We start from the raw sequence: 26870 nt of genomic DNA, 5'->3' as shown, positions 1-26870 counted from the left end.
GCTGTCCAAGCTGACTATAGCTCTTGTGAAGTGTAATGCCCATCCTAGAAGCTCAGTAGTGTGTACATGTCAGTTAGTCTTTGTTCAATAAATACTTGTTTACATTTTCAGAAAAATATGGTAAGGGAATCTTACTCTAAAATATGTTTCATCCTTTTATTTATGTGGCATGATCTTTTGAGCAAGCACAGGTTCCAGGGTCCTGATATCCAAACTACAGACCCAGTTCATTGAGTAACTAGTTGTTTGTTCATGGGAAGATCATTTAAACTCTCTTTGTCCTCTGTTTTCTCATCTGCAAAAATCAAGTTTAGAATAAACAGTTAATAGTTCCAATACTCTGTTGTCTAGATTCTATAAGTCTTTGGTTCACAGCTTTGCTCATAAACTTAGATAAATTTCTACTTCACAAAGTAGTATATGAATCAGTATATTTATGTGCATCTGTGATTGAACTTTTTGTATAGTATATCTGTGTCAAACTGGAAACAGGTTTCTGGTGGCCAGGTGCCAGTTTGTTTTGACCTTTACTCTTTATATTTTCCATTACTTGATTAAATTATAGATGTAAGATGGTATGCTCATGAAATTTATCAAGACTCAAAGCTGAATAATATATATAAATATTTTGGAGTGTTCTGATATATACATTACATATATTTCAAAAATTCACATAGCCATAGATTGCCAGATTATCAAATTTTACTGCCTTTGCAAATTGTGAAAGAGGCCATATAGAGAGTAATGGTTAAGAATATTGACCTGGGGAAGCAGACTCCTTGTGTTCAAACCTCTTCTGTATTTACTACCTAAATGACTGTACACGTTGGTTTACTTCTTTGTGCCTCACTTGTGGCTATTTAATATGGCTATTAATATTTAATACCCCAGATTAGTTAGAACAGAGTCTGGTACATTTTAAGCTTTGTTATCAATGTTATCTGCTAATATCATTAAGCAGGCCCTGAGTTTTACATGGGGACTCCATGAACTGGCATGGTCTGGAAGGGCTACAGCTATTTGTATTCTTGATTAAAAGGTGCCACCGTACCAGTTATTTGGGAATGTCCTTTGGAACCAGTGCATAATATTGACCTCTGAGAATGCCTGTGTTTTGTTGCCTTCCATCTCAAACCTCATTAACTGGGTGATAGATGCCGCAGCCAGAACACACCACATTTATATTGTGGGTGCATATTTTATCACCCTACTGGCTTGGTGAAAGTCTAGAGAAATGTCTTTAGGCTCCCTTAGAACCTATCAACATAACACCTAGGCTGTAATGTAGAGTGCACATTCATAAATTAGCTTTTTAAATAGTGTGGTATGTCATGGACTCCATGTGGCTTCTGTAAGAACTGATTTTTGTCTTAACCTTGATTTTCATCCTAAATGAAAAACAGTAGGACATGCGATTGAAAACTCTTGTGTGACGTTACTTTGATTTACAAAATTATTTTAGTAGATTAAGATTCTGTGACACAATCACACTTTTCTTCCATGAAGTAGACTATAGCTTTGGTTTCATCGTTAATTTTGTATACTCACTCGTTTGTGAAATAAATCAAGATCTTGTCTGGGAAAGTTTCAGGTAATGTATTTTAGTCTTTTAATTGCTTCTCGTTATATAGAACTCCACAGGATCAACTTCGAAACATGCTGCCGGATACATTCATACGTCAGTGTAAAACTGCTAGTGAGGCACAGTGTTCTGAGAATGAAAGTGATGAAGACAGTGATGGTTAGTTCAGTCTTGATTAGATATTTTCTGATTTATTATTTCACGTTTTAAACACTAAGCATTAGTCAGCATCTGCTTTTGTGTTTTGTTATGTTTTCTTTTACTATATTATCCTCAACTGGACTATGCACTCTTTATCTGTAGATCGAAATCAAGCACACTCTCCTTCCCATATGATAGATTTACTTTGCCTTAAATTAAATAGTTGTATTTTTAAGTTTATTAATTTATTTTGAAAGAGTGTGTGAACAGGGGAGCAGCAGAGAAAGAGGGAGAGAGAGATAGATAGAGAGAAACAGAGAGAGAGAGAGTGAGAGAGAGAGAGAGGGAGGGAGAGAGAGAGAGAATCCCTAGCAGGCTCCATGCCTAGTGGAGCACAGAGCCCAGTGCAGGGCTTGATCCCTGACTGTGAGATCATGACCTGAGCTGAAATCAAGAGTCAAATGCTTAACTGATTGAGCCTCCCAGGCACCCCTAAATAGTTTTTACTTAAAAATTGAATGTTAAGAAAATTGTGTGTTTTCTTTGAGCTGGATAAATTAACAGCATTATAGGTATTAGTGTGGGTGCACAAGAGAACATTTTTCTTTTATTGTTGACTAAGTTATTTGAAGATAGGGAATTATCAGGTGTATATTCTTTAATGGTATTATTTCCTAATCTTCTTTCCTAGTTGAGGAGACCAAACAACACCCAGCACTTTTTCTGCCAGTAGAAGAATTAAACAGAGAGAGACCCGAACCATCTCTAAAAATAGTTGAACTGGATGATGTGAGTGCATAATGACTACCCTATTACTTAGCCAACAAGAAATTCATAACATATAGTTACATATGTTATGTACATATGTAACATATTATGTATTATTTTCAATAAGATTATTGAATATAATAATATTACATATTATTTTCATTAAGATTTTTTTTTAATTAAGCATTGTTGGGAAGAAAATTTACAAGAGTTTGAATTTAAACGTGCTGATAGGAATAAAATAGTATTATTTTTAATGTAGGCAGTAAATTTGTGAGCTGAATTGATATTGTGCTATTTTTTTAAACATGTAGTATGGGAGATGAGAAGACATTTTATTCTTTTAACTTATAGAAATAGAGTTTAGTGTTTGTTTTATTTAGTCCTTTATGCTATCAGAATTTTAAACAATAATCAGTTTCCTTATATGGCATCTAATTAATATAATTTGTATCCATGTAGTTTCTTGAATGTCACCTAATATTATTTTCTATTTAAAGAAAAAAATAGTACTAGGATTTAAGGGAGTTAGTGTAATAACTTGAACACAAACCTCTAGAAGACATAAAATAGTATCAACTGGAATTCAAGCCTGTCAGAGCTGGAGCTTTAGGATGAAGGTTTAGGTTGGGACAAATTCAGCACAATTCTAGTTTTCTAGTCATCTAGTAGCTGAATATATTACTTGCTCTGGATATTTCTCTTCCTGTAATTGTCACAGAGAAAGACTAGAATGGAGAAAGTACCTCTTTAAATATTACTTTCTTCTTTAGGTTAATAGCTTCTGCTCTGTGTGTTCTGTGTGCTCCTAGCCACATTTTTATTTCCCCTCTGGATAAATTTAAGATACTGAACAAGTAAGCACACATGCTTACATATGTGTGTGTGTGCTTGGCATTAATTAGCTGATGCACAGAGAAACCTTGTAACATGCTGGCCAGAGAACTAAAAAGATCTCGGTCACTAGCCGACTTGGCACTCAGTGGTTACACAATAAAACAGCTGTTATTGTTGTTTCTTGGACTAATAGTAGTGATATAATGACTGACACAGCAAATGCCCTCAACAAATATTTATTTAATTAGTCCTGGAGTTGTTGTATGGTGCGTAGTCAGAAAGCACATGATGTTATTTGTAGGGAGAAAATTCTCTAAATATTATGTACAAGTTAGATGGTTTAATGTATAATACATTTATTGAGCATAACTAATATTATACTACATGCATTTAATAAGACTTATGAAGAAGAATGTGAAGAACCAGGAGACGTAGTGCCCTACAAAGTTGAGTTAGCAAGTATAGACAGTCAAAAAAGGTAAGATCTTTCTATATCATTTTTGATGTTTATTTAAAAACCTACCAAAAAATCAACTCTCTCTCTAAATGAGAAATTAATGATGTAAAAAACATGTGACTTCAGTGTTAGAATATATTTTACTAAGGCCATGTTTAAATTTGTGCACAATATTGCTAATATTTGCCAATATTGGAAAAGTGACTATAATGGTATTTTTATAATCTTAGCTAATATCTGGAGTATTTAATAGGTACTTCTAAATTTAGCATTATTATTTGAAATGGCTTACCAAGGATGATATGTTTCATATGATCTTTCTTTTTTTTCTTATTTCAGTTTGCTATGAACCCTAAATAACAGCAGATATATTAATGACTAGTTTGAGAGACAAACATGTCCCAGACTATAGATTACTGCATAGGTAGAGTTTACTATGTAATGAATTAAATAAATGAGGTGTAATGGTTCACTTTGTAACTATTTTTAGAATTTTGTCATTTCCAAGTGAAAAATAACATCTAGCTAGCCGTAACTGGTAGTAATGTTAAAAAGTACTCTAAGTCTCCTTTGTTGTTGAAACTTTAGGATTTCACGTATTTTGACTACAAAGTATTAAATTGGTAATTTAATTGGGTAAACAGTAGAGTGAGGTTCCTACTAAGTAGCCCCAACACCAATTTTTTGTTTATATATTCAGATCAGCTTAGACCCTTGCAGCATTTTGGAGTAGCAGTGGGCCTACGTGATGCCCCTGGACCTGAAAAGCCCCATGTTTGAACACATAGACTCACATATCTAGTAGCAAATATGCTTTTGGCAGGAGACAAACTTCTGGTCAGTAGATAAGAGATTGGTAGGGACTACTGTATCCCTAAGGAAATGAATGACATTTCTGCTCTCTCATTTGGTTCCTTTATGTATCTGATCACAAGTCTTGCTTTGACCTCCATGTTATAGAAGCCAGAGAAAGTTACTGATCATGATTTGGCATGAGTTTTGTGTTTTGGGTTTGGAAGTGTCCATAGAGTTTCTTCTTTTCTAAGAAGAATCATAAAGGATCATAAGTGACACACGAGGATAATCCAGGAGCTTTTATGGTGGTACTATGTATGCTTACATAAATATTGGGTCCTATTAAATATATTATCAGATTTATAGAAAATGTTTCAATTACACATATGTTAGTATATACTAATCATCATTAAAAACTGAAAATAAATATCACATATAGCTTTTTGGCTCTGACAGTTCATTGATGAGCAAATAAAAAGTTTAAGTAATTAAACCTTAATTTTATCAGATTTCAATGAGCCTGAAAGGTAACTCTCCATTTTTAGAAGAAAGAATATAAGGAACTAAATTTATTTCAGATTTTTTTTAAGGAGAGAGAGAGAGAGAGAGAGAGCAAGTGAGTGCAGGCAGGGGGCGAGGGGAAGGGTGGGGAGAGAGAGAATCTTAAGCTCCACACTTAGCACAGAGCCTGTAATAGGGGGCTCAATTCTCTGACCCTGGGATCATGACCTGAGCCAAAATCAAGCAAAATCAAGCAGTAGACACTCAACTGACTGAGCCACCCAGATGCCCTAGAATATATATATATTTTTTACAGAAGCTTTTAGTGGACATTGTTCAGTTAAGTCTGATTTGGTCCAGTTACCTGTATCTTTAAACCCCAATACTATTTAGTTACATGTGGTTTAGAATGTGTCCAGAGTAAGATAAAAAAAATTAAATTAATGTAAACAACCCCATTCCCTAAAGGTTTTATTGTATTTGTTTTAATAAGCTGGGAGTTTTTACTTTTTTTTAAAATCCTTTCTTTCAACTCTTTTCTTTTGCCTGTCCTTGACTGTAAAAGTTTCACATTTCATGATTATCAGAATACTTTTCTGTATGAAAATAACATTCATCAACATCATGGTTTCACCAAGGGAAAAGCAGACCTATTACATCTTCATCTAAACAACAGTTCTTCTTACTGTAAAGATAACTCAAAAGGTAACTTTTTTTCTTATGGATTAAAATTATTAACAATTAATGTTAGTAGTTTAATAAAGCCAGTAGATATTGCAGTGTGTACAATCTTTACCTATTATGCTATTCATTTAAAACCCACAAAATTTGGTATTTAGAAAACCTTCGTTGAAAAAATATAATATTCTAGCAAATACCCTTTACAGTCAATGGACAACAGTGTTTGTATCCAGAAGAAAAAGCAGCCTGTGTTGGTTGCTACCTCTAAGAGTTATTATGGACTGAGCTAGCAACATTTAAAAGATTACATGGATACGCTTTTAGTGACAAAAATCTAATTGGCATCCTGTTGCCCTCCTTTGCATTAAATCTTCTCCCCAAATATTCAGATTTGATGTAAAGTTTTACATAAGTGATAAAACCAAACCAAAACAAATCATCCTGTTTATATGTCTACATTATTACTGGTAGATTAGAATTTATAGATTAGAATGCTGTGTGCAAATGCCTGGTTTCAATTTCCAGATGGTGAGAGCACCATTTAAAGATAGTCATAGTAAATTATTTGGCTTGGGAGTCAGATTTCATTTCTATTTCTGCCTTAAATCATTGCGTGACCTTGAACACGTCACTTGCTTTCTTAGAGCTCATTTTCCTAAGATTAAACATAGGAATTAGATTACTTCTATTCTGCTATTCTGCTTTTCAAATATTATTTTTAATCTATTTAGGATTTTCAGAAAAACTAAAATATATCTTACATGAAGGACTTGAGAGACACTTGAGAGCATTATTTAAAGTAACTAGTTATAAAATTGATGATTACCTTCTGATTGGGTAGTAGATGGTAGAGAACTGCGATTTGTGGTAATCCTGTTGGACTTGACATCTTCAACCAATAAGCCTATAAATTATTATTATCAACAATGAACTATATCCATGTGGGAATTTAGGACTTTACAGGGCTCCAGACCTAGTCCAGAAGATATTTTTTGGAACATAAATATTACCTGGTAAGATATTTACCTGGAACATGGTGTTCCAGTTACCTTTAGGGAAATGCTGAATATAAATACCCATTAAGTGTTACTTTAAGGGGCGCTGGGGTGGCTCAGTTGATTAAGCGTCCAACTTCAGTTCCAGTCATGATATTGTGGTCCGTGGGTTCGAGCCCCACGTCGGGCTCTGTGCTGACAGTTCAGAGCCTGGAATCTGCTTCAGATTCTGTGTCTCCCTCTCTCTCTGCCCCTCCCCACTCCTGCTCTGTCTCTGTCTCTCTCGCTCTCTCTCAAAAATAAACATTTAAAAAAAGTGTTACTTTAAGATGCTTGATTTATTTATAGACTTTGTTTTTTAGAGCAATTTTAAGTTTACAGCAAGATTGAGCAGGAAATACAGATTGTCTCCATGTATATACACTTGCCTTCTCAAACTCATAGCTTCTCCCACAATTAACATCCCAATCAGAGTGGTACATTTGTTACGATCAAAAAACATGCATAGACACACCATTATCACCAAAAATCCGTAGTTCACAAGGGTTCACTCTTGATGTTGTATATTCTGTGGGTTTGGACAAATTTATAATAACATGTATTCATCATTATAGTATCATAAAGAAATAGGTTTAGTACTTTAAAAATATCCTGTGCCCTGCCCCTGCCCTTTTTATATTACCTCATTCCTCCTAATTCCTGGCAACAACTGATATTTTTACTATCTTTATAATAAAGCCTTTTCCAGAATGTCATGTAACTGGAATGATACGGCATGTGATCTTTACAGATTGGCTTTTTTCACTTAGTAATATACACTTAAAGGTGACTCCATGTCTTTTCATGGTTTGATAGATCCTTTTTTTTTTAATGTTTATTTTTGAGACAGAGAAAGAGAGACAGAGATAGAGAGACAGAGACAGAGCGTGAGTGGGGGAGAGGGGCAGAGAGAGAGGGAGACACAGAATCCAAAGCAGCTGTCAGCACAGAGCCGGATGCAGGGCTCCAACCCATGAATGTGAGATCATTACCTGATCTGAAGTCAGAGGCTTAACTGACTGAGCCACCCAGGTACCTTGATCCTTTTGTGTGTGTGTGTTTGTGTGTGTGTGTGTGTGTGTGTGTGTATGCACATGCATGTGCTAAGTAATATTGTATTGTCTGGAAATACCATAATTTACTTATAAATTAAATAAATTTATTCAATTATTGAATACACTTATTAAGAACAACTTGGTTAATTCCAGGTTTTGGCAATTATGAATAAAGCTACCACAAATATAAACATCTATGTGTAAGTTTTGGTCTGAACATAAGTTTCAACTGATATGGGTAAATACCGAAGGTTGCAATTGTTAGATCACATGGTAAGAACATGTTTTGTAAGAAATCACCAAACTGTCTTCCTAAGTGGCTATACCATTTTGCATTCCCACCAGCAATGAATGAGACTTCCTGTTCTCCACATCCTCGCCAGCATTTGGTATTGTTGGTGTTTTGGATTTTTGTCACTTCAGCAATAGTGGAGTGGATTTCATTGTTGTTTTAACAACTTGCAATTCCTTAGTGGCATATGATGTTGAACATCTTTTCATATGCTTGTTTGCATCTATTTCTCTCCCTTGGTGAAGTGTCTATTAAGTTCTTTGGCCCATTTTCTTATTGTTCAGATTTTAGATTTTTTAATATTTTGGATAATATTACTTTATCAAACATGTGTTTTGCAAATATTTTTCCTAAGTCTGTGGCTTATCTTCTCATTCTCTTGACAGTGTCTTTTACAGATCAGATGTTTAATTTTTATGAAATTCAGCTTATCAATTATTTCTTTCATGGATCCTGCCCTTGGTGTGTCTTAAAGTCATCACCATACCCAAGATGATCTAGATTTTTATGTTTTAAGAGTTTTATAGTTTTGCATGTCACATTTAGGTCTATCATTCTTTTGAGCTAATTTTTGTGAAGGGTATAAGGTCTGTTCCAGATTAATTTGAGGGCATGCAAATGTCCAATTCTAGCACCATGTGTTGAAAACACTTTCAGTTCTCCATTGTTTTGCCTTTGCTATTTGGCAAAGATCAGTTGACATATTTATGTGGGGCTGTCTATTAGTTCTCTGTTCTGTTCCACTGATACGTTTTCTTTACTTTTACTAGTACCACATTGTCTTGGTTACTATAATTGCACATTCATTCTTGAAATTGTGTAGTGTCGGTCCTTTGACATTGTCCTCCTTCAATTCTTCTCCTTCTTCTCCTTCAAAAGCCAGTATGTTGGCTTTTCTGGGTCTTTTGCCTCTTCATATAAACTTTAGAATCGATTTATCAATATCCATAAAATAACTTGCTGGGATTTTAATTGGGACTGCATTAAGTCTATAGATCAAGTTGGGAGGAACCATCATTTTTGCAATATTGAGTCTTCCTAGCTGTGACCATGGAGTATCTCTCCACTTAGTTCTTTGATTCCTTTCATCACAGATTTCTAGTTTCCCCTCATATAGATCGTACATATTTTGTTAGGTTGATTCTTTTAATTTTTGTGTTGATTAATTAAATTTTGTGTTGATTTCATTTTTGTGTGCTAATGTTATTGTGTTATTAATTTTAAACTCCACTTAACTCATTTTGTTACATAGGAAAGTGATTGACTTTTGTATCTTGACCTTGTATCCTGCAACCTTGAAATAATCAGTTATTAGTTCCAGAAGTTTTTGTTGTTGTTGTTGATTCTTTCAGATTCTGTACATAAACAGTCATGTCTTCTGTGAACCAAATTAGATTTTTTTCTTTGTTCCCAATTCATATACTTATTTCCTTTTCTTGTTTTATTACATTAGCTAGAACTTCTAGAATGATTTTGGAAAAGAGTTGTAAGAGGGGACATCCTTGATTGTTCCTGATCTTAGGGTTAAAGCATCTAGTTTATCATCACTAGGTATGATGTTAACTGTAGGGCTTTTTTTTTTTTTTTTTTTATAGATAGTCTTTATCAAGTTGAAGAAGTTCCCTTTTATTTCTGGCTTGCATCTATTGATACGATCTTGTGATTTTTCTTCTTTAGTCTGTTGATGTGACAGATTAGCTTAATTTTCAAATGTTGAATCAAGATGTCTAGTTTTTATGACTTAATGGGATTTCCAATGAAAAGACTAAATTAAATTATACCTCTATTTTCTGCATCAGATTTTGAAGATTAATAAAAAGGCTGCCTTGTCACCTCTTTAGCAGTAGTGGAATTCCGCAATCTTGCAAAAATATTACAGAGGTTAGTTGTAGATATTTACACATGGAAAATGACATCTCTTTTTATGCCAAAAAATCAACTAATTTCTATTCAAGTTTAGGTGGAAAATACAGCATTATCGTGCAAGTTTCATTAAACTGAATAGCCTTTATAAAGTTTTCCATATAAAAGTATTTCTGTGACATACAAGTTACTGCCTTTCTTATAGTACTTGTGTGATTTAAGAGGTGATAGTTGTTCTAAATGGAAGTTCTAAATACTATGTGTAATTGCCCAGCCGTACAAACATTTGATTGCAACGAGTAAGTCCTTTGGGCAGCAAGGCAGAATTTACATCACTGGAGAGTATTTTAGTCATAGCCTTTACTATTTTCTACCATCTATTTATAGAGATAAGATATTTATGTTGGAAAGAGTATAGGGACAATCAGATGAAGCTATACTCAATCTGGATAATAATATACGTATTTTTATTTAAAATGAATGCAGTATGGTGCAAAAATTGTTAAAGAATTTTTATTCTTCATAAAATTTAGACCAGTGTTTCACAGTCCTGGCTGCACGTTAGAANGGGGGGGGTTGGGGGAGGGAGGTGCAGAAACTGTGCTTAAATGCTGCTCCCAGTGTCTGGTTTAATTGGTTTGGGGTCAGGCCCATACACTGACAGTTTTAAAGAGTACCTTCAGATGATTCCATTCCATTGTGCACCAGGTTGAAAATCAATGATCTAAACCAACTCATTTATTTAAAGCAGACATAATGAGGTGGTGACTAATATAATCTTCCTCATTTTGTAGCTTTCCAGAGGCAAGTGTCCCAGCTTAAGCATTTTTTGTCCCCTAACTGGTACTGCTCTTTCATCTGGCAGATTTCCCTTTCCCCTCACCTCATCACTAAGCATTCTAAGGAAGGGAAGAGAAGCAAAATGTGGAAATAAGGTTCTTTGTGTATTATTTTTCATAAATTGCTGTTGTAAAACTTGGGTGAGAGAGGATGTAGGAAAAGTGGGAATTGAACCACAGGCTGAAATAAAAATGTGCATCAATTTCAAAATTTCATTACAAAATAAAATCTTGGCTCCTTCCATTAGTCTAGCTCATTAAGGTTTGAATGTGTCAGTAAATTATGATTATCACTCATGAACATAAGCAGAGTAAAAGTACTTCAGCACTGAGATGTCAGTAAAGAAATGTTGACAAAATAGTGCTAATTGATAAGAGTTTACACCATATAAGTTTTCATTTATTGACAGTTTAATCAATTCATTTAACTTTGTAAATAATTGTTTTCAACAGCAGGAACTTCAGATACAAAATCTGACACCATTGTGGATCCTGATGTTTATTCTCCTGCCAATGAAAAATTAGGGGAAAGCAGCCTTTTTGAAAGAAATTTCAAGGAGAAAACTATAGATATGGAAAGTAATCAAAAGTCTGATGATTCCTGCATATCCCTTGAGAGCAAGGATTCTTTGCCAAGTCTACATCTAGAAAAAACTTCCATTAAGGAGCAATTATCTCAGGACATCAAAGAAGCCTTGGAATTTAGCAATCTGCATGAGAGACCAGACCCTGAATATTCTAAAACTACAGAGCCACCACTGGTAAATCTCTATTATGTTTATTATGCGAAAAATACTATAAGAAATGTCACAAGACACAATATATTCTTAAAAATTACTACCTATTGAAGGTAAAATATGCTGCTTTATATTATCATGAGATAGCTGAAGAATGACTCATATGGGAAAGAATATTAATTACTTACAGGACAAATTCTAATATGCTAAATGCCATTATAACAAATGGTTTTCTATGGCAAATAACACTTTAAGGCCCACCTCATGCACCATAGTAAGAGAATTGTTAGGTGTCTAAGTGAAATTTATTATGAATAATTCAGTGTAATAAATCCTTTCTAGTTTTTTACTGTATAGTCCCTGGTTTAAATGAAATAAATGCAGATATGTAGATAGAACCAGTTTTTGTGGCTTAATGTAATTATAAGGTTTTAAAGATAATTCCTTCAAAAGCATTGCTAATAATGATATAGGGATTTGGTTTTCATTTCCTCTTAGAGGAAGAGTAAAGTAGCTCATTGTTGCATTATTGCCAAGTTTTGAAACTGTATTTGAATCTCTGTTCTATATATTAAAAATCTTAGGTAATCCTGATTACCTAATACAGTTTTTGGAAATTAGGCAAGTCAAATATTTGAACAACCCTTCAAAGTCATATGAAATGAATCTCCATGATGCCTAAACTGACGGGGGGACCCCAAACTTGGAAGAATGAGTGTTGAGCTGCCAACACTTCTACTGGGGAGATAGGTGTTTTGTGCCCACTTTGTGATGGGTCTTCTTACCTTTTGAAGTGCAAAACTGGGCTGAGATCTTTGCACAAACTTGTGATCCCTGGTTGTCTTCTGAGTCACTGAAGGACTACCTGGGAGACTTACTCACAGATGCAACAAAAGGAAGGGCAACTGATTTCTGCAGATTGGCTGGGTTAGTCCATAAAACATCTTCCCTGAAAAACAGAAATCTGGGGCTTTCATTGAGCATAGGTTTATAGTTTAAGGATATGTTTTTTACTTACAAGCGCCAAACCAATAACTTAACATTAATTTTAATTCATGTCTATTGGTACCCTAATACATCTGCCAAGGGAAACCCATTCCCTTCTAGAAGACATTCCCACAATTTAGCCAATAATAGATTCTCAAAAGTACAGCCTCATCACAGATGAGCTTTTCCTCCTCCTCTCCCAACGAACAAAACAATCATAGAATGAAAGTCTGCCACAGAACTCTGATTTTCTGATGTCCACGTGGTGTCATGGGTAGGGCTAGATGACGCCCTGCACGTGCAGTGTCTTATGCTATGGGACAGGAATCCTGAACCTATGGACCCAGTTCTTTTATACTGGGTGCAAACCTGCCCGATCTTTGCCCTAGGGGGAGATGTTGTCTTTGGTAATCTAATAAAAGTCATTTGGTCCAAACTCACAGATATGTAATCTGTGGTAATTTGTATAATGGAAAGCAATCTAGCAGTTCAAATGAATGAAATAGAATTGTTTTTATTTACATGGATACATCTCAAAAATATGACATTAAAATTTAAATGTACAAGGGTACCTAGAGATAAGTCAGTATTTTTTGAAACATTTTTGACAAATTTAACTTTTTATGGATACATTCAGATCCAGTAGTCAAAAACATGCATCTGAATAGAGTATGTCCACTTAAATGCAATAATACTATATCTAAAGACTAATTTTTTGGTATGGATATCTGAAAAAAAATATTTTAAATTACTGATATTAAACTATGTGATCAAGTCATGTTCTATGTAATACATATCTACATATTTAAAGTATTTTATAATTAAAATTGAAATGTTGAAAAGCTACTAATCATATTTTTATCCCTTATACTACACTTGTTTAAAAAAAAACTGGTAAATGATCATGTCATAGAAAATGGTGCCTTATACACAGTGGTAGAATCAACTTTATTTTCATCCCTGATGACTAGACACAACTGTTTTTATTTTTCTTCCTGCTCCTAGTAGAAGTCATTCCTTGAGCAGAGACTACTTAAAATTTTTTTTTGCTGCAGTAGAAAACTTAAGAATGATCAGTAGGAGCATTTTTTAGCAGTAGAATTTCTTGACTTCCCTGTGGGTACAAGATAGTTCATCTTGCACTTTAGTTTTTGGATACTGAGTCCTTCATAAAGGTGGAGTCTATGGAATGAAGTACCAAGCTTTGGAGCAGCAGCAGCGGGATAGGATAGGGTGCTAGGGAGAACACGGTCTAGTTAGGAGCCTTGGGTTCTGGCTCTGAAACCACCAGTAGTTAACTTTGTAAGTTTGGGAAACAAGCAAGGAACTACCCCCCCCCCCCTTCTTTGTTCTTACCTGCCAACTGGTGCTTTAAAACAAATGTTCCATAGTGGCAGTTGTCTAATCAAAGTAAGAGCTGCACTAGAGCTGAAGGGTGCTGTGTAAATTGGTAGTCAGTGTCTGGGAAGGCCAGCGAAGATGCCATGAGTAGAGCCAACTTGGACTTGTCTTTGAAGGAGATGCTTTATTGGTCACTATCTTTGTTTTGCAATATTTTATCATTTACACGACTCACAAATTTGGATAAAGTTATAATACATTTGGTGTTGTTTACTCCCTTCAAACAGACTGAGCTTGGGCATTAATTAGGATCCTTTAAGGAGCTGTTAAATACTGAGAGCACTCTGATTATATTTTAAGCCCATCTAGAGTCTCACTTCTGAATCTCTAATCTGTTTCTTACTAGACTTATGTATGTTTTAGCCCCATTAATAGTCTTTCCTCAGATGAAAGCATATCATAAAATGAATTCATAGGGTGGGGGAATAAACCTACTCTTCAAATCAGCAGGAACCTAATTCTACTAATTTCTAGCTGCATAAACTTCTCAAGTTACTTAGCTCGCTCTTGCCTCAGTTTCCTACATGCATGTTTGCTTCACAAATAAGTATTTTGTTAACTTGGACTTTGTCTATGACCAGATCTTTTCCCTCAGTATTCTACTTTCATCTTTGAAATTAGTTTCTGTACAGGCAGAGATATTAATGCAAAAGCACAGACAGCATATAGGGGACATTCTGTTTTTCAGAGTGACTTATACACAAAGACACTAAGGGAAGAAAATAATAGAAAGGAGAAAAGAAAACTTTATTTTGGTTTGTGAACTTCTGTCTTCCCTGGGTCAATGGCAACTTTCAGATAATTACTATATTGTGGTTTATATATTTTGCTGAATTTTTACTCTATGTAAATATTGTGTTATTGTCATCTGTCTTCACTTCTAGACCCTAAATTTGATGGGGGTGGAATCTGTGCCAAGAACGAAGTAGGTGCTCAATGAATGAATGTGCTGTTTTGTGCTGATGAGATAAAATAAACTTAACTTTGTTGAATATTTTGTTTCCTAGTTGTTACGAGAAATAGCCCTCAGAAGTAAGCCTATAAATGAACACTATCAAGGACTTGAAAGATTCTTTGTTTTTGACAAAAATGAAAGACTCAACTTACTTCCTTCTCATAGCTTAGAATGCAACTATTCCAGTACTAGGATTACAATTGCAGGTAAATTCAGACATGAAATCAGATGTCCTGTGGACCAACCTAACCATTTTATGACACTTTGTTTTTAAAACAGTTCGTCCTCATTTTAGGAAATACTGGGTAATTCTGTGCAACGACTAAAGCCATTTTCTTCTTCTCTAGCTGAAATTATTAACCCTGTGTGAATTGCTGCATATTTGCATTTGAGGCCACTATCAGAATGTGAGAGAACATAATTATTATGAGACCGAGGAGGGATTATTTTTAGAATTTAGAACGTAGCCCTTACTAAATAGTGAAAGAGAAATTCTTTGAATCACTTCATTAAGTGTTAAGTATTGTATGATGATTGTTAAATACCATCTTAAAAGCAATCTCAAAATCTCCAGATCTGTGAGATTTCTGAGAAATATCTGTAGTTTCCTTCTGAAAGTTACTGATATTCTTAGGTTTCCTAAGAATTCAAATGTGCTTATTCAGGTACAAACTATTATACTTTATGTTATATTGTTACATACTTAAAAACATATTTGTTTCTATTCAAAGGTGTTTGTGCAATATCTTTGCAACTTAGAGTTTACTTCTTTTTGTTAAGTTATGCAAATCTAATGTTGTTTATTGTATAATTATGAGATTCTATCTCTTATAATATATGTTCCCTGTTATCAATGGTCCTCACTTAGCTAAATATTATCCAGTAAGGCAATAAATAAAACAAAGCTATAATATGGATTTCTCTCCTTTTCAAGATTGAAATTAGTTTACAGTTTTTCCATTTCAGGAGACAGAGAGTGGATGCCAGGCCACAGCATGAGTGCATCTGCTGATCACACAGTTCTCTTAGGTGTTGTGCAGAGTGCCCACAACCCATCCACAAGCAGAACACAACACAAGAGGGGTAAGACCAGCCAGAAGGCCACAGCACCATACTGATGCCTCACTGTGTTTTTTGGTTTGTCTCTTGGTACTTTACGAGGTACCTGAAAATTAGTCTTGGTGGTTTCATAATGTAAACTTATTCACTTTAAGTGGCTGCCTTACATTTTGCCTACAAAACAAAACAAAACAAAAAAACAAGAGTAGTCCTGATTCTTCTCAAAAGCACTTAGTTATTTCTACAACAGTGTATTAATGAATAATATTTTTTAAGTGTAGCTCAGGGTGTGTTGTGTATTTTGAACAATCCTTATAAAATATACACTCGGTTTCATTACACTCTCCGGATACTCTATTTGTACTAGATTTTGCATATCATCCACTTGGTTCATATTATTATCATTTTTTTAAAAAATGTTTATTTTTGAGACAGAGAGACAGAGCACAAGCGGGGGAGGTACAGAGAGAGAGGGAGACAGAAAATCCCAAGCAGGCTCTGCACCAGCCGTGCAGAGCCTGATGTGGGGCTCAAACTTGTGAGTCACGAGATCATGACCTGAGCCAAAACCAAGAGTCAGATGTTTAACTGCCTGAGCCATGTAGGCACCCTCCTTGGTTCATAGTATGAAAGGAATGGTTTAGGTTAAGATTGATGCTTGTAACTGTGGTTAAGATACCTCTGTTCTAAACCTAGTGCTGAATGTGTTAACTCTGGAATCTCGATCTCAGTTCAACTCCATTCTCTAACCAAGATAACTGCAAGATTGTCTATAGGGTAACTCTTTAGATGTGTTGAATCTCATGGTAATATTTTCCTAGAGAGTGTATGCAGAGAATTTTGACATCATTAAAATCAGTAGTTTTATTAGGTCATAACTGGTATCCAGTAACACCTGCGGCAATAAGTTTGTTTTATGCTGAATGTCGTGTGAAGTTGCTGTCGACGACTGATGAATTAAGGCAGTTTGTACAGACGTGTTGAATATGTTGGCATCAAGCTGGGGTCCTAGGAAAAAAGGTTGCAGGAGTCATGTTCCCTGATCTTTGGGGACTCACAGGTTTGGGAGGAACACTTGACAAAAGGGGCTATTTACCTTCATTTGAGGGCCATCTTCAAGCTAGAAAGTTAATTACACGTGACTTGTCCAAATATGCAAAATTGATATGTCTCTCTTGCCCTAAATCCTATGACTAAAACTCCTTGGCTAGCTTAGATCCTTTCCATACGCATTTATGTTGCGAATCTGCCAGATTTAAAAGGTTTTTTTTTTTTTTTTAGTGGAAAAACCGTCCATTTATGATAAATGTGTTTTGGCTCTGTAATTAGGTACCTATTCTCACATTAAAGTCTCGAGCAGCTTCAAAAATTCTAGTTGCTTCCTTCTGAGGCAGTCAAAGGAACTTTTATTAACAAATTCACGTGCATGCCATGAGGAGTTTGTTACTAAGACAAATCTTTATTAATAAGTAGTCAAATGCCTTTAAGTATCAATTTGGAGTGATCCCTTGAAATCAATAATTTACTATCAAAAACATTTGTAGGAACAGTTCCTTTAGGGCAGGCACTGCCAGATACTGGTGATATAAAATAAAACCTCGTCCCTGCAGTCCAAGAGCTTAGAGTCTACTGCAGAGGTTCTCAAACGTTAGTGTGAGCATAATCACCTGGGAAACCTCTTGTACTATGAATTTCTTGACCTCATTCTTTTTTTTCATGTTTATTTATTTTTGAGAGACAGAGCGCAAGCAGGGGAAGGATAGACAGAGAGGGAGACACAGAATCCAAAGGAGGCTCCAGGCTCTGAGCTGTCAGCACAGAGCCAGACACTGGGCTCAAACCTACAAACCGTGAGATCATGACCTGAGCCGAAGTTGGATGCCCACCCGACTGAGCCACCCAGATGCCCCTCGACCTCATTCTTAACATTCTGATACATTAAAGCTGAGATAGGGTCTAGGAATTGACATATATTTTATCAACAGTTCCATGTTATGCTGCTGTACATAGTCCAAAAAACGTACTTAGGGAAAACTGCTATATAATAGAGACATAAACACATAAATGACCCCATATAAAGTACACATCTTAGAAAAGGACATATTTTTGGAGACTGACAGGCGATTAATAATAGTACATGTGATCAGTTATACCATTCCATTTTAGGAATGGAGGTGGTAAAGTAATTGCTTTGCCATTGAAAAGTGTGGATCATCAAAGTGTTAGGGACTAGGTGACATTTCAGCTGAATCTTAAAAAATGAATAAGATTTACCATTCAGGGGCAGAGGGAAATGACTTTCTGAATAGAAGCAGTGGCCTGAAATAAAACTAAAAATTTCTTGGCTATGCCATTAGTTACTGAAATCTTATTTTCTGAACTGATGCCAGTGTATAAAGGAATTCTTCCATGGGATGTTTTAAGTTTGTGAATATAAAAATACGATAGGTGTGAAATACAGCTGTGTTTAGCAGCAAGCCCACTGATCCTCCCCAGCCCCTGCCCAAAACCTCCTCCTCCCCCACTCCATCTTCCTGTCTCTGCACAAACATATAAGCATCGGGAAGTCTCCATGTCAGGAGCCATCTTGGCTCTCTCTGACCCACCACAGCCTCTTCATCCCTAGAGCCTTCTGATTTCAGTTCTAATATTGATCCCGAATCTAACTGCTTCTACGGTTATTGCTCATGATGAGCCCAGGCAGGTTGTCCATCATCTCTCATTTATCTCTCAATTTCACTTCCTGCCTTTCCTGAAAACGAGTTTCCATAATTAATTTCCATCAAATTCTACCGTTTATAGTCTGTGAGTGAATTGTTTATAGTCATAAAATTGTTTATAGGGAGCTGACCATATTTTCTGTAAACTTCAATCATTAATTGCATCTTGTCAGTCTCCTGCTTAAAAACATCTTGTAGTTTGATTGAAGGCAGGGAAAAATTGTTTCCTACCAGGCATCACCCAGCAGTACTGAGACAGCCCGCCCGTCTCCCCTAACCGCATCTCCCACATTGCAGCCACGCTGGCTTTCTTTTTCTCACACAGGTCATGCCCTCTCTTGCTTGTTAGCTTCAGAATTCGCTCTTCCATCTACCCTGGTATGGTCTGCAGCCTCTTTCTCCATCTTCACCCCCTTTTTCTTATGACTGATCCTTTCCCATTTTTCCATCTCAGCCCAGACGCTGCCTCCTCCGAAAGGCCTTCTGAAACCCCCCAACCTAATCTACTCTCTTGACACCCCCAGTCGTGTTTGCCTTCTTTTGTCCTTCTCATAGAACCAGTCACCAGATGAAATCATTTTACTTATTTTCTGCTCGTCCTGCATTTGGTTGGAAAGAAAGCAAGGACCCAGCCTGTCCTTTTCATTGGTGTATCCTCAGTGATGGAACACAGCCTGGCCTTTTGTGAGCACTCAGCAAGTGTGTGTGCATGAGCGCAGCAGCACGCAGGGCTCCGTGTTGGTTTGGAGGGCCAGTGCAGGGAAGGGGCAACGTCTCGTTCAATTTTGAGTGCCCTGATCCTGACACAGGGCCTGGCAGCTTTAGGATTGGACACGTGATTTTTTAATTTAGTTAGATTAGGTATTAATTCATAGGTTCTCAGAGTTAGAGGCGACTTAGGACATCATTCTGTCCAGCTCCTAAATTTTCAGGTGAAAATATGAATTTGCCTATCTCAGGTCACAAGGTGATTTCTAATTGAGTGAGACCAGACAAGTGTTTTCCACTTTACTAGCCCATGCTGCTAAATAAAACATCGAAATAGATGTGAGAAGTCATAGAAAATACATTTTTATTTTTTATGTATAAATTCTTAGTAATTTACACAGTGGAGCAAGAATATCAAAAGATACTGCTGTTTTGATGTTCAGGAATAAAACAGTGGCTCTTTGCTCAGAAGTTATTTATAATTGAAGCACTGTGCAACAAGCATGTTGCTCTACTTGTGTTTCATCCAGTTCTAATGTTTTTATTTAGGATTGCGATGACAGTTATTGGTTAGATACTTTTCAGTGACTGATTCATGCTTTCATATCCGTGTCAGCATTCTGATGCCCTTTGATGGAGCACAGAGTACCCTTCTCTTTAATCTTTTTTATATGCTGTAGCCAATACCAAGGATAAGTTCGATATTTAGAGTATAACTGTGGTCAGTGGTAATTTCTAGTTTCCTAAGATTACACTGCCAGTAATGGCACAAGTTACTCCAAAAGCAATTCTTATGTTTATAACCTACAAGCTGGACTTTAAAAAATCATGGAATGATCCCTTCAATCATGACATTTTTCACTGGTGCCAGTTTTTGTTTTTTTTTTAAGTTTATTTGTTTATTTTGAGAGAGAGAAACAGAGACAGAGAACAGGTGGAGGAGGGGCACAGAGAGAGGGAGAATCCCAAGCAGGCTCTGCACTTTCAGCGTGGAGCCTGACGTGGGGCTGGAACTCACAAAGCGTGACATCATTACATGACCTGAAACCCCAAGTTGGACGCTTAACTGACTGAGACACCCAGGTGCCCCATCATTAGTGCCAGTCTTAATGGTGTTCCAAATCTTAACCCTGGCAATAACACTAATAAGCTTCTAGAGAGAATGATGTACTCACCTAAATAAACAAGAAAAAAGGAATAAAATCAAGGACCAGACTGAAGCTTCCTCTGTCTCTATGTTTCAAGTACTTTAAGTTATATTTTATACATATTTTCCATTAAAAAAAATGGTCTGTTTGCTGCGTGCTAAGCATAAGTCTGGCCCGCTCCTGGTGTACTATTTTTCTTCTCAATTGGGATCAATTAACCTCTAATACTTTGGCAACCAGATGTTACAAGAGTTTGGCAAGTGTTTGTGTTTTTCTGAATTTTCTGAAGGACACCTGCATTATGTTAAATTTTTCTGAACTCGTATTTAGCTATGTTAGCAGAGGTCCAGTTCTTCCTCATAACATCTTCCATTTGTTTCATTTAATTTTTTAAATACTTATTTATTCCTGAGAGAGAGAGAAAGAGAGAGAGGGAGAGACCAAGCATGGGCGAGGGAGGGACAGAGAGAGGGAGACACAGAATCTGAAGCAGCTCCAGACCCTGAGCTGTCAACACAGAGCCTGAAATAGGGCTCGAACTCACAAACTCGTGAGGTCGTGACCTGAGCCGAAGTTGGACACTTAAAACAACTGAGCCACCCCTATTAGTTTTATTTTAATCAGAGTTCTTCATTCCTCTAAATTTTACTTGACTGGAACCCAGCACAATACAGATAGAAAGGTGGAGTTTTCTCCATAGATGTAGAAGTTTCAGTGCATACAGTTGAATTACTATTATACTCGCAGACCTATGCTTCCCTGATTGCTGGGCTTACTACTGCTTCCTTATATAGGAATGGCAAGTTTGCTTTTTTTTTTTTTTTGTATTATGTATGGTTATGTATTTGTGTACTTATGTAGTTTTAGGGATTACAGGTAAAAGGGGAAATTATTTCCAAATTCTAGTCATTAAAGTAATCCACAGGGATATTTACATTTATTTGTCTTAAAACATAGACACATTTTTGTCAGTAACCTTTCTTCAGAATTGTCTCTGTGTGTGCAGACACAAAAAGGTCAGAATCTCATTTTAATTTATTCATAATTTCATTCCAACAGAAATGTTTTCAAAATTGATTTCTGAAATGTTTATTAAAATTGGTGCCCTTTGGGACTTACCTTAGTCAGTTTTAATTGCTTAAATAATTAACATACTGTATTAGGATGCTTCTTAGGGTAGTAGCTACATTCCAAGTAGATTTTCAAGTTTAAAAACAAAAAAGACAAACTCGGTAGTCATTAAATGTTTAATACATGACAACTACCTGTAGTTACTCTTCTGAATCTTACATTTTCCTTTGAGTCGAGTGGGTATAATGTTATAATGGCGTATGTTCAGGCAAATCATGATTTTCATGAAAATGATAATAGCACTTCTTTAAAGGATTCAATATTTTACACAAACCAATTTGTATTAAATGAATACAAGGTTATCTTATAAAGTACTTATATTTAATATAAATATGTTTATTTAAATCTGGATAGTGATTCAGTACATATAAAAATATACCTGCACTATTAATTTCTAAATTTGTACTTTGAATATTCCCTTGGCCTTCATTAAAGAATCTTGTGAGCAGTAACAAAAGATATCTATATCTATTATCTATCTATATCTATGTATCTATATATATCTATATATCATCTATCTATAGTTAATTTATGTTACTGTAAGATTTGGAAGGATTTTTTTCCTACTGTGAAAGAAACACACATGTTGAAGAAACCAACTAAATCAACCTTCAAAATAAGTCAAGACAAAGTTGTGACTGCCTTAGTGGAACAAAATAATAACCTGATTTAATCTACATTTCTGGAACTTTTCCACTAAAGTGCCCTATAAAGCAACAGGGAGTGAACTCATATTTAGGAAAATAAGACATATGATCTCAATTTCTTTTTTTAAATTTTTTTAATGTTTTATTTATTTCTGAGAGAGAGAGAGAGACAGCGTGAGCAGGGGAGGGTCAGAGAGAGAGGGAGACACAGAATCCGAAGCAGGTTCCAGGCTCTGAGCTGTCAGCACAGAGCCCGACACGGGGCTCGAACCCACGAACCGTGAGATCATGACCTGAGCCAAAGTCAGACGCTTAACTGACTGAGCCACCCAGGCGCACCGATTTCAATTTCTTTAAAGCCTGTATTTTCTAAAAGATTTGGCATACTAATATTTTGTCTCCATATTTGTTTTAATAGACAAACATTAAACACCATCAAATAAAATTCACTAGGTTCACTAGGAAGAGGTGCCATGTCTATTTTCTGGGTTTTTTCTCTCACAAGACAGAGTGTGGTATCATCCTAGAATTTAATAAACACCACAGTTTGGGATGACTATGGGATACATTATAAGATTGGATATTGAATTGTTCTGGAATTGACTTGGTTTACAGAAGTTTTGCTTTAGTTAATATTAACATTAGCTTGTCTTTTTCTAAATGTAGAAAAAGAGAGAGAGAGAGAAATAACCCTAAAGTGTTCTTTACGACCTAAGGAAAGTAACTTGGGATTAACTGCTCTAGGTTCAAGGGGCTGTTATTTTGTATCTTTATGCATTCTTTCAGAAATTTTAAAACAGTTGATTTAAAAAAAATTTTTTTTCGTTTTAGGCCAGATATCACAGAGACCTTCAACAGCAAATTTACCTCTTTCCACCTCTGTTAAAAAAAGCACCAGTTGCCTTTTCTCTTCCCATCCTCGATCAAGAAGTGTAGCTGTTCGATCATTATCTAGAGCTGCTTCTGAAATTTCAGAAATTGAATATATTGATATTACTGACCACAATGAACCTTTCCTAGATGGCGTTGCTGATCGGCAAACCTTAGACAGTTTGGAAAAAGAATTAAACGCACTGAGAAATCTTGCAGGTAATGCTTTTTTTTTTTTTCTTTTTTCACTGTAGACGATGTTTTTTCACTGTAGACAGACAACCTTCTGCTTGGTTCTTTATATCATCCTCCAAGAAAACAAGCCTTTCCCTTTCCCTTATTTAACCATTAACCTTTGTATTTGTTTCCTTGGATACCTCCTGATGTCTCCCTGAGAATTTTATCAAATCCATGGATGCCCACCCCAGAGATGGCCCCGTTAGCCTACATAATACACAGTTAAAATGTGGCACGAGGAGGGGCATGTGGTGGCTCAGTTGGTTGAGTCCAACTTCAGCTCAGGTCGATTTTATGGTTCTGGAGTTCAAGCCCCTCCTTGAGCTCTGTGCGGACAGCTCAGAGCCTGGAGCCTGCTTCAGATTCTGTGCCTTCCCCTCTTCTCTGTCTGTCCCCTGCTCATGCTCTGTCTCTCTTTACAAAAATGTTTTTAAAAATGTGACATAAGGAACTTCATGTGGGCAAAGTATCATTTTTTCTCCTTTCTACAAACCTGCAGAGTGACTAATCTCTGTTGGTTTATGAAAACTACTGCCTAATACCCTTGTGGGAGAACTGAGCTGTTAGGTCTTTTAAAGCAGTATTTGGCAAGCTTCAGTGTGGGATCTTTTTAAAATACAGATTCTGGGGTGGGGCCCAGGATTCTGCACATCTGGCCAGTACCTAGTTGATGCCAGTGCTGCTGGTTGGCAAATCAGTTTGAGGAGAAATTATACTTAGGCAGTCCCTTTTCTCAATCTCAATGGTTGTAGTCTAGCAAATCAGAACATACGAGGGTCTGGTTCATACGAGGGTCTGGTTCAATAACAGACCTCAGAGGGATCTGTCCTTTCAGTTTCCATCAGGAAGTTGTTCATGCAGTTGTTCATGCTGCACATGCAAGAGGCAGGCCAGAAGCTTCCATGTGTGCCTGCTTTTTGGTTTTGTGTGTGTTTGTTGGGTTGGTTGGTTGGTTGGTTGGTTGGGTTTTAGTGATATTTCTTCTGTTCACCTCAGAATAAAAACTTTGCTATTTGCATAAAAAGAACATATCTTGGTTTTGAAAAATTCAATAAATACCAAAAAATACTAAAAGGGAAGCTAAAATCCTCACAAAATCTTAATCCTCTGAAAACAACCATATTATTTCATGAGCAAGTATTAGTATTTTAAACATCTGTTTATATCATGAGTATACATATAAAAATACATAGTTACAAGGGTGAATAGATTAAAGGAAAGACAGTAGTAATTTTATAAAAAATAGATTTAGGCTCTAGATTTTTTTTTAATAGTTTATTGTCAAGTTGGTTTCCATATAACACCCAATGCTCATCCCCACAAGTGCCCTCCTCCATGCCCATAACCCCTCTTACTCTNATCCATTCGTCCATTGATGGACACTTAGGCTCTTTCCATGTTTTGGCTATTGTTGAGAGTGCTGCTATGAACATTGGGGTACATTTTCCCCTATGCATCATAGGCCCTAGATATTTTTAAGTAATTACATATTTACTTAATTTAACAAAAGATAAATTGAAATGAAACTAAAGGAAATTGTATATTTCAGATAAGCATTTTTTTACCACAAAAATATTAAGTTGAAGTATATGAAATTGCTTTTTGTAGACAAGAAACAGTGGGATATTGGAAATTTTATATAGTCTGTCTTGTACTTTTGTATAAATATCCCTTTAAAAAATTTAAAAAGGTCAAAAAGAAATAGTAAGCCATCAAGGCCATTTATAATTATATATGATTTAGTTTTAGAGAATAATTATGAAATCCCTGTAATAAAGATTAGAACTTATTTGTTGTTTTTTTAACCACATATAATTATAAATAATATTGAATACATTGCTATTATAGTTACAATTTTTCATTTTAAGGTTTCCTTTTACTTCCTTTTTCTTAGTGAAAATTCATAAAGTTTAAATGATAATTACCAACATTTTCATTTTGGCTTTCCAATTTTGAACCTTTTATTTTACATATATTTTTTTAATGTTTTATTTTACTTTTGAAAGAGAGACAGAGAGAGAGGGACAGAGCGTGAGCAGGGGATGGGGCAGAGAGAGGGAGACAGAATCTGAAGCAGCCTCCAGGCTCTGAGCTGTCAGCCCAGAGTCCGACTTGAGGCTCAAACCCATGAACTGTGAAATCATGATCTGAGCTGAAGTTGGACATTTAACCAACTGAGCCACATAGGTGTCGCTGGAGCCTTTTTAAAAAATTCGTTTCTAGAAGATTCGATTGTGACACTCCTGGGAATTTGTTTCATTTTTATGGTTGGTTGATTGGGAAGTTAGTAGATTAATCTAATGGATCACGTTTTTCCCCATCTGCATGTAGTAGACATTTCTCCACTGTCTTCTGTGCCTCATTTTGATGCAAGTTAGTACTCAGCACACTTTTTCCATTTAACTTTTGTTTGGTTGAATTTAATTATCAAATAGTTTTTCACCCCAGATAGGGCTCATGGTAGCTCTATTACTTAAGTTCTTTCATGTTTGAGAATGTGTGCTTCCTTTACATTTCAATGGCAAATTGGCTGAGGGTAATTTTACTTGGGTCATTTTTCTTGTAAACATTGTACATATTGATTCTTTGTTATCTGGGTCTGAATTCTGTTATCAAGTGGTCTGAGATCACCTTGATTTTTTTCCTCACTCTCTTTCTTGCATGTGACAGACTTCTTTCCTGAATGGATGTTTGAAGAATTTTTTCTTAATCTTTGAAATTCAATAAGTGGACCAGGACTGTGTTTCAATATCAATAATTCAGCATTTCTTAAAGCAGAGAGATCTTTCTGTCTGTAGGAAAAAACGCTCCTTATTTTCAGAGAAGTTTTCCGCTGTTGTATATTTGAATTGCTTTTCTGTTGCATTTGAAATTACCCTGCTGACAAACCTATTTTGTCTATGTTGGATCTTCTTTGTGCAATGTATTTACTTACATTTTCTTCAACTCTTTTAACTAAATTTTTTTTTTTTGCATTTACTGCTTTATCTTCAGCTTGTCTTCTATGTTGGGATTTTAATTTTTAGCTACAATTATAATCCATTCTTTGTTGATTGAGTTAATCCATTAGTTTTCTAAAGGTATTGCTTTGGTATTTTTGGAGATTTTTACTTTGATGCATTACAAACTTATGGAAACTTTGCAAGCGTGCAAGAATAGTACAAGGAGGGGTGCCTGGGTGGCTTAGTCAGTTGAGTGTCCAACTTCAACTCAGGTCATGATCTCATGGTTTGTGAGTTTGAGCCCTGCATCGGGTCCTGTGCTGACAACTCAGAACCTGAAGCCTGCTTCACATTTTGTGTCTCCCTCTCGCTTTTCCCCTCCCCCACTCATGCTCTGTCTCTCTCTCTCTCTCTCTCTCTCTCAAAACTAAATAAACATTTAAAATTTTTTTTAAAAAAAGAATAGTACAAGAAACTACTGTA

General features: G+C 35.7%; 1 protein-coding gene across 3 annotated transcripts in view; it reads left to right on the top strand.

The window, feature by feature from the left end:
* ZBBX (zinc finger B-box domain containing) overlaps positions 1-26870 on the top strand; it is a 117155-nt gene that overhangs the window by 79532 nt on the left and 10753 nt on the right. Inside the window, exons 12-19 of one of the 3 annotated variants that reach the window (XM_077752237.1) lie at positions 1632-1741; positions 2415-2512; positions 3727-3806; positions 5647-5786; positions 11302-11606; positions 14978-15131; positions 15892-16008; positions 23170-23427. In XM_077752237.1, coding sequence (XP_077608363.1) covers positions 1632-1741; positions 2415-2512; positions 3727-3806; positions 5647-5786; positions 11302-11606; positions 14978-15131; positions 15892-16008; positions 23170-23427 — 1262 coding nt within the window. Of the gene's footprint in view, positions 1-1631; positions 1742-2414; positions 2513-3726; positions 3807-5646; positions 5787-11298; positions 11607-14977; positions 15132-15891; positions 16009-23169; positions 23428-26870 lie in introns of all 3 variants that reach the window. The other 2 variants (XM_077752238.1, XM_077752236.1) reach the window with 2 other exon arrangements.

This window comes from Crocuta crocuta, unplaced genomic scaffold, assembly GCF_008692635.1.
Source record: "Crocuta crocuta isolate KB4526 unplaced genomic scaffold, BGI_CrCroc_1.0 scaffold21, whole genome shotgun sequence".
In the NCBI taxonomy this organism is placed as follows: domain Eukaryota; kingdom Metazoa; phylum Chordata; class Mammalia; order Carnivora; family Hyaenidae; genus Crocuta; species Crocuta crocuta.
The sequence above is the reverse complement of the archived record's forward strand: the minus strand, read 5'-3'. Positions and strand labels throughout refer to the sequence as shown.